General features: G+C 45.6%; 1 protein-coding gene across 5 annotated transcripts in view; it reads right to left on the bottom strand.

Moving 5' to 3' along the window:
* The window catches only part of EVC2 (EvC ciliary complex subunit 2), a 165317-nt gene that overhangs the window by 12205 nt on the left and 138473 nt on the right, over positions 1-14639 (bottom strand). For all 5 annotated transcript variants that reach the window (XM_024992973.2, XM_024992972.2, XM_024992975.2 and 2 more), the window contains 2 exon segments: positions 9636-9863; positions 777-991 (listed from right to left, as the gene is read on the bottom strand). In XM_024992973.2, coding sequence (XP_024848741.1) covers positions 777-991; positions 9636-9863 — 443 coding nt within the window.

The raw sequence follows: 14639 nt of genomic DNA, 5'->3' as shown, positions 1-14639 counted from the left end.
CCTGGTGCTGAAGAATACCAAGGTCTGGGGTCTTCATCATGTGCTCCTGTGTTGAAGTGGGCCAGAATCATCTCCCAAGGGTGGACCTGGCTCTGACCACAGAAGCTGGGTGGCACCTTATCACATGAGGTCTCCATCAGGCTTCTTGACTTCCCCACAAGGCGGTCTTCCCAGTCTATCCCCTCAGCCAATTAAAGCTGGTATCCTAGGTTATCCATCCTGCCTTCTTGCTGGTTAATACAATCTAAACCCTGTGAGGGTACAACTCATACAAAAAGCTTGATCAACAGCAATTTTCTCCATGAAGCATGGAATACATTAAGGTGTTAAATATACTAAAATCCATAATCAAGTCTAAGTCAAATCAACATCTCTGAGCATTTTCCTCTGATCAAACGGAATCAGCCTCTTATGCAATTATTTCAGTGGAACAGAATTGTGCTTTGATGTTGTGTTTACACAGAAAAGCATAATCAAACACATTAAAGTCACCTGTAATCTCACCACACAGAAATCACATCTATTACAGTCTGGCCTATTTTCTTTCAATGAATTTGTGTTTTCAAAAATGGAGTCATGCTATGTATTATAGTTTTCACCCTGTTCTTCACAGTGGAAAATTACAAAGCTGTTAAAAATTGTGTTTTCCAAAAGATATATGTACCCTTGTGTTCACTGCAACACTAGTTACAATAGCCAAGATATGGAAGCAACCTAAGTGCCCGTCCACAGATGAATGCGTAAAGAAGATGTCGTACACTGGGTCCTTAGCTTACCTCTGCTGGTGATACTCCAGGAGCTTCTGACCCTTGCTAAGGGCTCGCTGCAGGACAGCGGAGACGTGCCTTTCAGAATCTGTCTCCTCTGGTTCCTGCAGAAGCGCAGGTCCTTCACCTGCCCATTGCTGCCAACTGTCCAGTGCCCGCTGCAGCTGGGCCGCCTCCTGGTGTGCCAGCTGGTCCTCCAGCTTTCTCTCCAGCTCCTGGAGCTCCTGCACACAGAGGGGCAGGTACTGAGCACAAGGCAGGTGGGCCGCAGGATGCAATCCACCCCTCTCAGCTCGGCGCTGCAAGCCTGGCAGGACCTCCTCTTTTTTTTTTTTTAATTAATTAGTTTATTTTAATTGGAGGCTAATTACTTTACCATATTGTAGTGGTTTTTGCCGTACATTGACATGAATCAGCCATGGGTGGACATGTGTTCCCCATCACTGTCCACCCCCTGCCATCCAGCTGTGCAAACAGCACATGAGACTGCTTCCAGGTCTCTCACACCTCGTGCCCTTGCACATGCTGTGCCCCTACCTGCAGGCCCTTTCCCTGTTTGCTTGGCCAACTCTGAGGCTTCTTTCAAGGACGAGCTTTAGAAGACCCTCCTTGGGGAAACTGCTTTGTGCTGGTCTCAGCCATAGTCCATGACGCTACTGGCTGGAGCTGCTGGGGGTCCTCACCTGGGTCCACATTCCCTGTGGCAGCCCCCAGAGACATTTCCCTGTTGGGCCAATGCTGAGGTTAGACCAGTCCTTGTGATTCTTATGACTATTTTTGTGACTTCTTGTGAATCTATAATTATTTCAAAATAAAAAAGCTGAAAATTTTTATTTTCAGTAAAACTTCAGTATTAAACTTTCAGTACAAATTAAATATTAAACAGACACTAGAAAATGAAGGATAGAAAGATGTCAGAGAAGAGAAGCATGTTACAAAGTTAGCAGCTTGTGCCTGCGCACTGGGACAACACCTCAGCCACACCATCAAGGACCTTGAGAAAACAAGGAACACATTCTGGAGGGTACATGGCACACCTCACCACACAGCAGGGTCACAAGGAGAGAAAAGAACATGGCCCAGGTGTTCTGCCTTTTTGGGGGTCAAAGGTGGGGTGCCTAGAGGTCACTGGTTCTCTCTCTGTTGGTGAACTTAAAGGAGCAGGAATTAGGGTGCAGAGAGGGCAAAGCAGGTTCACTCAAGAGGTCAGGTACGTAAGTCAACCAGAACTTCCCAGAAACAGGAACTTCATGGGTGGGGCAGTCTGCTTTTATCTAGTTGTTTAGTTGGCAACCTGTTTATTTCAGTCGGATGTTTTTGAAATGGTTGCCTCAGTAATCAAAAGCTGTCAGGGACTTACTACAGTTTCCCTAAGTTCCTTGGGAGATACAGACTCCCCTTCCTCAACTGCCCACTCACTACCCCTAGTATTTTCCTGTTACAGACTGGATGAATGCTTGTGGTCCTTTAAATCCATACGCTGGATCCCTAATCCTCAGTGAGAGGGCGCCTGGAGGTGTGGAGGTGTGGGCTTTAGGGGTCAGCAGGGCTTCCCAGGTGGCACTAGTGGTAAAGAACCCACCTATCAATGCAAGAGATGCAGGTTCCATCCCCGAGTTGGGAAGATCCCCTGGAGAAGAAAATGGCAACCTACTCCAGTATTCTTGCTGGGAAAATCTCTTAGACAGAGGAGCCTGGCAGGCTACAGTCCACAGGATTGCAAAGAGTCAGACAGGACTGCAAGCAGTCATGCATAGGTTTAGATAGACATGAGGGTGGGACCCCCATGATGGGATTAGCGCCCTTATAGGAAGAAAAAGAGATTGGAGCTCTCTCTGTCACATGAGGACACAGTGAGAAGGCAGCTGTGTGCTCAAACCACAAAGATTCTTTACCAGAAACACAATCAGCTGGCACCTTGATCTTGGACTTCCCAGCCTCAAGAACTGTGAGAAAATCAATGTCTGTTATTTAAGCTCTGAAGTCTATTGTGTTTGGACACAGCAGCACAAGCAGACTAGAACAATGCTCTATTTCCTGCTAGAGTGTGAGCTCCTGGGGGGCAGGGCTGCATTTCTACCCCCTCACCTGCAGCCCATGGCACCTGCCTAGCAGCTCACACCTGTTACAGATGTATGTGGGGTATCAGCATGTATTCTACACGATGAAGACTGGGCTGGACCAGCAAACGAGGATCATGCCTCACACCAACCATACTCAGGTCATGCCCAGCAATGCTCTCAATGCCCTGCATAGATTCATCTCATTGAATCCTTGTAAAAATTACATGGAAACCATACTTCTTTTCCATTACCTATGTGGAAACTGAGGCAGAGAGAAAAAGTAATTTGCCAGGCCATATGATTCTTAAGGGGGCTTCCCAGGTGGCTCAGCAGTGAAGAATCCACCTACAATGCAGGAAACATAGGAGACATGGGTTTGGTTCCTGGATCAGGAAGATCCCCTGGAGGAAGGCATGACAACCCACTCCAGTATTCTTGTCTGGAGAATCCACGGACAGAGGAGCCTGGCGGGCTTCAGTTCATAGGGTTGTAGAGTTGGATATGACTGAAGGGACTCAGCAATGCACGTCCATGAATCTTTAGTGGCAGAATGAGGATATGGAGCCAGGTCAGCTGGCTCCATGATTTGGTTTGTGCCCTAACCCCCAAGCTATACTGTCTCTCACTGGCCAAACAAGAAATTGGCAGCCTGAGGCCATCAGAGTGAGAGAACCTGGGTACAAGAGACTATCCACAGTCTGTTTAGGCGGGGAAGAGAGGGTGGGCAGGAAGGTGGGCTTTAGGAGCTAGTCACTGAAACCATTGTCATCGAACCCATTATTCACCAGATTGGCCAGTGTTCTACCTGGGGGTGGGGTGAGTATGGGGTTTGATCCTAAGAGGCCTTGGATAGACGTCATCAGGTGATGGTCGTCCTTGAGCCTCCTAAATTTTGTACAAAACAATCTCCCTTTCTGCAGAGGCCCCAAAGCTTGCATCAAAGTCTCAGAAACATTACTCAAAAATCAAGACATGGAGAAAATGGCCAGAGAGGTAAAGTGAGGTCATAGCATGGAGAGCATATAGATTTTGCCTCCAGTGCCGTGAAAAGTTTGGGATGCTCTGAGTATGGGCTTCTGGCATGATGAGATTTCCAATTGTTACCATCCTTCTCTTCACTGCACCCCAAATGGAAACATAACCAAACACAGCATTTCCAACAGCACTAATGAGTTTCCACTCCTATGTTCTGTCAGCGTGCCTGGAGCTGGTCATGCACCAGGTTTCCACTGAGGTGCCAGCCCCAGCCCACTGCATGGGGAAGGAAGGAACACACCCACTAGTGTCCCTGAAACAGGCAGAGCACAGAAAGCTGGCATGTCACACTTTGATTTTCCAAGACCAGGTGAACCCTGGTTGGGAACAAACATATCCTGCAGGTTCTAAGTTGCTGATGGCAGGTTCTCCCAGGGGTCAGTCCTATCCCCAAACCCCTGCCACTTAGCACTAATGGAATCCAAGATATGCTTCTAGAATTGAATCTAGAATCTGCTCTCTTCACTAGAGTTTCGATGCTAAGGCAGGGACTCTGGGATGGTCTTGTTCATCCCACTCCCCAGCAGGGAGTAGGCTTCCCAGGTGGCTCAGCTGTAAAGAACTCGCCTGCCAAACAGGAAACCTGGATTGGATCCCTGGGTCTGGAAGATCCCCTGGAGAAGGAAATGGCAACCCACTCCAGTATTCTCGCCTGGAGAATCCCATGAACAAAGGAGCCTGGCAGGCTACAATTCATGGAGTCACAAGAGCTGGACACGACTGAGTGACTGAACAGCAGCCGCAGCTTCCCGATACGGAGCAGGCACCTGGCCTGTGGAAGGAGTCACAGTAATCAGCATCATCTTATTATTAACAATAATAATGGCAGTTAGCACGCACCGAACTTCCACAGTGTACTAGATTCGATTCATGGTATCTTTACATAAATTAATGTATTTGATCTTCATAAACCAGCACAAACTAGGAATTCGTTAATACCCCATTTTATAAATAAGTTAGCTAAGGAGCAGAGAGCATAAGGACATGTGAAGTCCCAAGAACCTGAGAGAGGAGTAACTTCAGGTTTCTCTAACTCGGGGCCCTATCTCTTGCTCCCATTGTCTCTGGAAAGCACTCTGTAGACATCTGTTGGATGAATGGATGGATGAACAGATGGGTAGACGATGATGATGAAGACAGACAGTTCCAGGCCGTTTACTGGGCATGAGGGATTCCGGGGTGAATGAGACATGGCCCCTAGACTCTGGAAACGCATGGTCTAGCAAGGGAGACAGTTGTGCAAACACAGATACAGTGACAGGTAACAGGTCACCTCAGGGAATCTAGATGGAGGGTGACTTGAGCACAGAGCTAGGAGAAATCAACTCTGCCCAAGGGAATCATGGATGGCTTCACAGAAGAGGCAACATTTGGCTTGTTGCAGCTGCCAGAGAGGAGATTGTAGGGTTGGCAGCAGAAGCTTTCTAGACAGAGGTCCTTCAAAGGAACTGAGGCCTGAATGTATCTCAAGTGTTCAGGAAGGTCCGAGGGCTAAAATGCAGGGTCTGAGGGAGGGAGGTGTAGAGGGGAGATATTAAAATATGGAGCTGGGAATGGAGCTGTCACTAATTATTTTTATTTTTCAGAAATGTTGCTTTGGCTGAAGGGTGGAGGAAACTGCAGTAGGGAAAGAAGGAGGCAGGCGGAAATTGGTGTGAGAACAGGAACTGGGCTTTGCAAGCAGGAGGTGTGGGCTTTGATTTCCAGTTCTGGGACTGTGGCAAAATGAGTTAAAAGTCCTAAACCTCAACTCCATCTGTAGAATGGGAATAAAAACATCTCGGGGCTGACAGAAGGTTACACACTTAACACGATGCCCTGGCCCTGATGAGAGCTACTACTGGTGTGATTTTTTGTTTTTAGGTCTAGATTTGTCTGAGTAGCGAAGCTGGGTGGCAAAGGTCAAAAGTGAGAAAATTAAGGCAGAATCAACAGAGTGACTGGTGGTGAGTGGGCAGTAAGGCAGAAGACAGAAAAGGAAGACATCCAGTCCAGGCTTGGAAAAGTAGATACGCACGAAGCAACTTAAACTGGATTAAATACAGTGGGTGCAGTTAGCCTGAGGTCACATGATGTGTTATGAGTAGGACCATCACATTGAAAGCTGCCCATGATTGCCATTCAACCCCATGATTCAGTTATGTCCTTTCTGTGATCCAGTTTCACAGAATGAGTCTAAACGCTTCATCAAATGAAGGGAACCTGACACAGTTTTCTTAGGAATCACTGCTTCCAAAGCATTTCATTTCATGCTTTTTAAATTCTGAATGTGCAACAGCTTAAAAGCCCATTCCCAATGGGAAAGTGGTTTTCCCAGAATGATCAAATTGCAGGATGAAAGTCTAATATCAAGTGTAAAATGATAGGTTTGTCTTCCCTCCAAATGTAAATCTTCATTTAAAAAAAACAAACAAACAAACCAGCATTGTATCCATAGTTTCATCAGTTGCTTCCAATTCAGGACATATTAACTCTTCTACTTCGAGCTCATTCGAGAATAAGGAAGCTTTGATGTCACTCAAAAGGGCTTTAACGTCAAATTGAAAATGTACGTGATGTGCTACCCAATTGCCAGTAGGAACGAGGGTTGTTGCAAGTAAAAAGGGCCATTAGGTGTTTTAGGGTTGAATTGAGGTCTTTCTCAGAGAGTTTAAAAACTTCTCCTTCCTCTCTATACTTCATTATAATGAAGAGATGAATTGGGAATTAAAAGCCAGCGGCTTCTAGTGTCTTGCTTTGTTCTGTATTTACTTGACACATGACCACGGTCCTGCCCCTCCTCTGAAGACCTCGCCTCCTTCACCTGTAATGCCAGGCGGTGACCTTGCCTCCATGCCAATCACCTAGCAGTGATACTCCCTATGGGTTTGGGTAAATATCTTGCAGGATTTCCTCCTATTACTAATTTGCTAAGGAGTCTTACATTGGATGAGCACTGAATTCAATAAATTACCTGTTCCATTCATACCAAAATAATCACAGGAATTGTGTTTCTTTAATCTGTTAATCTGATGAATTTTGTTCATACATGTTTTAGTGTTAAACCAACCTTACCTTCCTGGGAAAAACTCATACTGGTTGTGCTGTATCTTTTTATAGATGATTGGATTATTCATTAATATTTTGTTTATGAATTGTACATCTAGGCTCATAGGTAAGACTAAACTGTAATTATTCTTTCTCATACTAGTCATGTCTGGTTGTGGTGTCAAGGTTATATGAGCTTCATGAAATGAGGAATATTCCCTAATTTTTTTAACATCCGAGTGATCTGCATATGAGATTGGAAAATTTTGCTATCTTAAGGTTTGGTGGAATTGGCCTATAAAACTATCAAGGTTAGATATTTTTGTGTGTGTCAGAAGATTCTGAGACTATTGAATCAATTTCTTTCATGGTAACAGGACTATGGAGATTTTTTTGTACTTGAGCCAATTTTGGCGAGCTATAATTTTTTAGAAATGTTGAAATTCACCTACATAAAATTATTTCTCATAGAATTCTCTTATTTTTAAAAACTCTAGGGATCTATTGTCATGCTGCCTTTTATACTTCTGATATTACTTCTTTACCTCTTTTTTAAATGGTCAATCTTGCCAGATATTTGCATATCTAATTTAATTCATCACCTTGGAGATTTTCTGACTGATTGGCTAAAGTGTTTTTTTAATTCCTTTGTCCTGTTAGCAGAAACCTTTGATGACAAACTCACAGAGGGGACTCCCCGCCCCCAACCCTGGCAGGGCTGGAGATGGACAGGTGATCCTGGGGCCTCCCTTGAGCACAAGTGGCTTCCCCTCACCACCCACCCTCCTCACCAACCGCACTGGTTGCTCTACTCCTCAGGACATCCCACAGCCCCGCCTCCTGGTCCTTCAAATTAACCCCCCAAACCCTGGAGTTCCTGGTTTTCTCCCTTTGCTTTTGGATTTCAGCCTCTGGGTTTGCATTCATCTCTTTCTGTGAGTTCAGATTTTCCAAGCTATCCTCATCCCTTGGGGATTTTCCTCATCCTACTGTGAACTCACAAAGCAAGAAAAAGTATATTTATTTTTATTTATCCAGTGTCGGATGTTTTGTGCTGGGATATCCACAAGGTTTCCCCTTCCTTCCTATCCCTACAAGCAGGTTTCATGGTGCAGGGTGCACTATATTTGCTGGAAAAATAGCCTGGACTCTTCAGAATCTGGGCTTCCCAGGTGGCGCAGTAGTGAAGACCTGCCAATGTGGAAGACACAAGAGATGCAGGTTTGATCCCTGGGTTGGGAAGATCCCCTGGAGAAGGAAATGGCAACCCACTCCAGTATTTTTGCCTGGGAAATCCAATGGACAGAGGAGCCTGGCAGGCTACAGTCCATGGGGTTACAAAGAGTCAGACACCAAGCACAGAGTGACCAAGCGCAAATGCTTCAGAGTCTAATGTTATTTATGATTTTCTATGAAGAAATGGGAACCTCCATCAACAGGATCAACTGAGATATCTGTGGACATGACCCAGGGGCTAAAGTCAGAAAATAACAGATTTCACTTACTAGCTCTGTGGACCTTGGAAAAACTTGGAAAAAGCTTGGAAAAAGCTTGACCTGCCACTTGCCTGAATCTCATTTCTTTACTTGAGAATTGGGCACAGAAACACTACCGAGTTCACAGCATGGCTCAATGATTAACTGACATAATGTCTGACAAAGAACATAATTGCAAAAAGGCATAAAATTGCAACTTATTATTAATCATGCTTAAGCGATCGTCTTAAGATGCATGATTGAGTAAAGAATTATTAGTGCTTAAATGAGAGCAGGCCCATTTCACACAGCTCGTTAGTGCTCTCCTGCCACACACACAGCACTCAATAAATGTGAGTTCCATTTAGGTGACTATTATAATAATACATAAAATTCTAAAATTACACATACAGGAACTAAAATTAGTCCTCAAAGCAGTTACGTTGCTAGCTTTTGTGTTATGAATACACCTTCCACACCCTGAAAACATGCAGCATGTAGAAATAATGGTAATAATTAAAAATTTGAAAATAAAAGCAAATCCAATACTTCATAACATCTAAGGCGCCCTTCACTGAAAGCTGTGCTAAGTTGCTTCAGGCATGCCCGACGCTTTGTGACCCCATGGACTGTAGCCCACCAGGCTGCTCTGTCCATGGGATTCTCCAGGCAAGAACAGCGTAGTGGGTTGCCATGCCATCCTCCAGGGGATCTTCCCAACCCAGGGATCCAACATGCATCTCTTACATCTCCGCACTGGCAGGTGGGTTCTTTACCACTGGCGCCACCTGGGAAGCCCTCATTGAAAGCTACACATCTACTTTTCATGGTGGTGGTGGTTTAGTTGCTAGGTCGTATCCGACTCTTGGGATCCCATGGACTGGGAACCTACAAGGCTTCTGTGTCCATGGGATTCTCCAAGCAAGAATACTGGGGTGGGTTGCCATTTCTCTCTCTACTTTTCATAGCACTATCAAAGAAACAAACAGCTGCTGGCTGCAAAAGGAATCCCAGGTTCCCAGATGTTAAAAATGCTAACATTTAAAAGGTTTGCTTCTGAAGGCAACGAAATAGAGAAGCCTTGGGCAGCAACAGTGCACCAGCCTCCCATGTAAGTTACCTCACTCAGCCCTCCCCAGGACCCCTCGGCAGAGACAGGGCGGCGGATCACCCGTCCGATGGTGGGAGAAATGGAGGCAGTCACCAGAAAGAACCACTGAGGGATGCAATGTAGCAGGCATCCTTTCCTTCCTGGGTCCTGCACTCACCGGGCTGTGAGACTCCAGGATCTGCATGCAGGCTGACTTGGTCAGGGTCTCTGATGAGTTCAGCTCCTCCAGAAGCAGGTCCTGGATGCTCAGGAGGGCGGTGTACGCCCATAGGGTTCTGGCCATCCTCGCTGCCTTCTGGAACTGCAGGGAGACAAGGGACTCGGCAAAGAGTCCCTCCTGGGCCTCCAGCTGTTGCACTCTCTCCCGAAGCAATTCTCCTCGGACCTGGGAGGGGCCAGCCAGAGACCAGAGAGCGGTAAGTAAGGGGAGGGAAGAGGACAGAACGTGCAGCTTACAAACAGCAGCTGGTATTGGTGCTATTTGTATCAGTGCAGGTAGGCAGCCAGTCATCCAGTCGGGACCCTGAGGAAGGTCTCAAGAGTTAGAAGCAACAGTACTGGAATCTCAGCGTAATTAAGACAGCAAGGGCACTTCCGCTCATAAAGAGGCTCACTGCGGGGCTTTTGGAATCTAGCTGTTCATTCCACATTTATCATTCTTGGAGGGAAACTGAACTGTGTTGCTCTCCAGGGAAAAATCCTTCAAGCTTCCCCATCCTACAGGATGAAAGTTCAGTCTTCCTAACGAGGTCTCCAAGCCCTTCCCACCCCCATTCAGGCTAAGGTACAGCTGGTCTGTTTCGCCACCGCCACCCCACACCTAGACTTCAATACCCATGATGGCTCATGCCCTGCCCACCAGGCTCCTTGCATCTGCAAATCCAAACTCTTTACTATGATTCAAATGCCACGCATCCTCATCCTCTGGAAAACCTCCTGTTTGTTCTCTGCATCTCTGGTTCCCAAGGGGCCACTTTGAAGCATCCTCACTTTGCATATCTCTCGCCCCCTTCTCTGTGTTTCCTTCATCTCTCAAGCTTCTCTTCCCAGTTGGCACCATACTGTTTACCCCAGCAGAACAAAACTCCTCTGGGGAAGGTCCTTAGCACCTGCAGGGCTCAGAAGAAATTCTAAATGAAAGAATCCTTCACTCAACTAAGTACTGGGGAGACCCGGGTTTAGTCCCTGGGTTGGGAAGATCTCCTGGAGAAGGAAATGGCAACCCACTCCAGTATTCTTGCCTGGAAAATCCCATGGACAGAGGAACCTGTTAGGCTACAGTCTATGAGGTCGCAAAGAGTCAGACACGACTGAGTGACTTCACTTCACTTGGCATATCTATCGCCCCCTTCTCTGTGTTTCCTTCATCTCTCAAGTTCCTCTTCGCAGTTGGCACCAGCAGAACAACTCCTCTGGGGGAGGGCCTTAGCACCTGAAGGGCTCAGAAGAAATTCTCAATGAAAGAATCCTTCACTCAACTAAGTATTAATAGTTTGTTCATTCCAGCATCTCTACATTTTTTTCTCCACATTACTACCTCTTACACTTTCTCTAGAAAACCTGCTACAGAGAACAACATAGTCTAATAGATGGTAAAGAATCTGCTTGCAATGTAGGAGACCTGGATTTGATCCCTGGGTTGGGAAGATCCCCTGGAGGAGGAAATGGCAACCCCCTCCAGTATTCTCACCTAGAGAATTCCGTGATAGAGGAGCCTGGTGAGCTACAGGCCATGGGGTTGCAGAGTCGGACATGACTGAGCTCATGTAACTCAACTCTCTGATTTCACCACTTGAGCCCCTAAGGGTAAGTATACACTCCAGTCCCCTGCCCGGAAAGCTAAAGCACAACCCTCAAAGTAGCCTGCATAAGCACCATATCTTGATGAAGCCTTTAATTTCACGTTAACGGTTTGTGGAATTATATTCCAAGTAGCCCAAAGTCAAAGCAACCCAAGTGCTGCTCAACAGATGGAGAGATAAACAGAATGGGCTCTTTAATCTACATGATGGAATATTATGCAGCCTTGAAAAGGAAGTAAATTCAAGCAGATGCTACAATGTGGATGACAGTGAAATCAGGCAGTCACAAATGCATGAATTCCCATAGGATTCTGCTTATATGAGTCTCCTAGAACAGTCAAGTTCATAGGGTGAGAACATAGGATGGTGGTTACCAAAGGCTGGGGAGAGGAATGGTGGGAGTTAGTGCTTAATGGAGACAAAGTTTCATTTTGGGAAGACACAAAATTTCTGGGGATGGATGGTGTTAATGGTTATGCACAATGTTAATGTACTTAATGCCACTGAACTGGACGCTGAGAAAATGGTTAAGATAGTACATTTCATGTTATGTATATTTTACCACCAAAAAAAATTGAAAAAAAAAAAAGTTTGTGAAACATTTTTTCCTGTCACATAAGCTATTTTTAAGAGTCACATGTTTGTATTTAGAGGTTTTAAAGTAGTTGGCATATTTCCATGATGTAGAGGCTGGCAGAGGACGATGCCCTGGGTTCTCCCATTTCTGCATAATTTTCCTGTCCTCATTGAGTGTCCTTCAGAGGAGAGCAAGTCCCAGCTTGAAGGGCTCAGATTTCACCTATATGATCTGTCCTTCAAAAAAAAACTCTGCCACAGGGAGGAGGGGAAAAGTGCCCCAACAAAGCAAATAGTCCTCTTTGGCTGTTATTGGCTGGAAAAGAAAATTCTGCTTAGAGAAACTTCAAAGGCTTCTTGGAGAGGTGGTCCTGGCCACAGGCCCTGGAGAAGGAAGAACGACAAAGGAAACTAGTTCTTCAAAGACACACTGCGGGGACCTGCATATGTGGCTCACAAAACAGCCCACTATTATCAGGGACCCGAGGCAATAACAGGCAGAACCACAGCATGAAACAGTTCCTCTGCAAGTTGCTATTATTCTTCAGCCGCTAAGTTGTGTCCAGCTCTTTGTGACTGCATGGACTGCAGCACGCCAGGCTTCCCTGTCCTTCACTATCACTCAGAGTTTGCACAAACTCATGTCCATTGAGTTGGTGATGCCATCTAGCCATCTTATCCTCTGTCACCCACTTCTCCTCCAGCCCGCAATCTTTCCCAGCATCAGGGTCTTTTCTAGTGAGTCAACTCTTTCCATCTGGTGATCAAAGTATTGGAGTTTCAGCTTCAGTCCTTCCAATGAATATTCAGGGTTGATTTCCTTACGACTGACTGGTTTGATCTCCTTGCAGTCCAAGGGACTCTCAAAAGTGTTCTCCAACACCACAATTTGTAAGCATCAATTCTCTGGCACTCAGCCTTCTTTATGGTCCAACTCTCACATCCACACATGACTATTAGAAAAACCACAACTTCAACTATACGGACCTTGGTCAGCAAAGGGACATCTCTGCTTTTTGAGAACTTCATTTCCCTGCTCAGAGGAAACATGAAGTCTTGTTATCAAAAGGATGTTACTAGACCCCACTCCTTCCTGGTTTGGAGCACCAGGTGGACAGCCACCTGCCTGGCGATCTGTCACCAGATCATAGGCTCAATTCAGTTTGTTTCCTGTATCTCAGGGATCACTTTTGATTGTTGTCCAGGTCAAGAACCAACAGTTAGAACCAGACATGGAACAATGCACTGATTCCAAACAGAGGAAGGAGTATATCAGGGCTTTACATGTCATCCTAACTTACATGCAGAGCATATCATGAGAAATGCCAGGCTGAATGAAGCACAAGCTGGAATCAAGATTGCTGGGAGAAATATCAATAACCTCAGATATGCAGATGACACCACCCTTATGGCAAAAAGTGAAGAGGAACTAAAAAGCCTCTTGATGAAGGTGAAAGAGGAGAGTGAAAAAACTGGCTTAAAACTCAACATTCAAAAAAACTAAGATCATGGCATCCAGTTCCATCATTTCATGGCAAATAAAAGGGGAAACAAGGGAAACAGTGTCAGACTTTATTTTCTTGGGCTCCAAAATCACTGCAGATGGTGACTGCAGCCATGAGGTTAAAAGACGCTTGCTCCCCGGAAGAAAAGCTATGACCAACCTAGAGGCATATTAAAAAGCAGAGACATTACTTTGCTGACAAAGGTTCATCTAGTCAAAGCTATGGCTTTTCCAGTGTTCATGTATGGGTGTGAGATTTGGACTATAAAGAAAGCTGAGCACCTAAAAATTGATGCTTTTGAACTTGTGTTGTTGGAGAAGACTCTTGAGAGTCCCTTAGACCTCAAGGAGATCAAACCAGTCAATCCTAAAGGAAATCATTCCTGAATATTCATTGGAAGGACTGATGCTGAAGCTGAAGCTCCAATACTTTGGCTACCTAACGCAAAGAGCTGACTCATTAGAAAAGACCCTGATGCTGGGAAAGATTCAGGGCAGGAGGAGAAGGGGAAAACAGAGGATGGGATGGTTAAATAGCATCACTGACTCAATGGACATGAGTTTGAGCAAACTCTGGGAATTGGTGACGGACAGGGAAGCCTGGCGTGCTGCAGTCCATGGAGTCGCAGAGTCAGACATGACTGATCATCTGAACAATAACCAGAGTTTTCAAAAAACCACTGTTTCATACATTTTGTTCATTCCTTTTTGTTGTGTTTTAGGTGAGGGGATAATTTGATGCTTTAATTCTGTCTGTGTGTGTGTTAGTAGCTCAGTCGTGTCCTACTCTTTGTGACCCCATGGACTGTAGCCCACCAGGCTCCTTTGTCCATGGGATTCTCCAGGCAAGAATACTGGAGTGGGTTGCCATTTCTTTCTCCAAATTCTGTCTTGGCCAGAAGCAAAATAAATAGAATTATTTTGATTATTAAATAATCCACTATTTTTAATTGACTATAACAGTGCCTGACACATTGGAGTGTTCAATGATGGTTAGCGGTTGTTGTTTATTGTTCATTTTAATTTTATTATTAAAGGTAGGACATGGTTGGTGCCAGGCTCCCCTGGTGGCTCAGTGGTAATGACTCCACCTGCAATGCAGGAGATGCAGGTCAATCCCTGAGTTGGGAATATCCCCTGGAGGAGGGCATGGCAACCCACTCCAGTCTTCTTACCTGGAGAATCCCATGGACAGAGGAGTCTGGTCCATGGGGTCACAAAAGGTCAGCCAGGACTGAAGTGACTGAGCATGCAGGCACATGGTTGGTGCCATAAAGGA

Source organism: Bos taurus, chromosome 6 (assembly GCF_002263795.3).
Source record: "Bos taurus isolate L1 Dominette 01449 registration number 42190680 breed Hereford chromosome 6, ARS-UCD2.0, whole genome shotgun sequence".
NCBI lineage: Eukaryota > Metazoa > Chordata > Mammalia > Artiodactyla > Bovidae > Bos > Bos taurus.
This window is presented reverse-complemented; position numbering and strand designations above follow the sequence as displayed.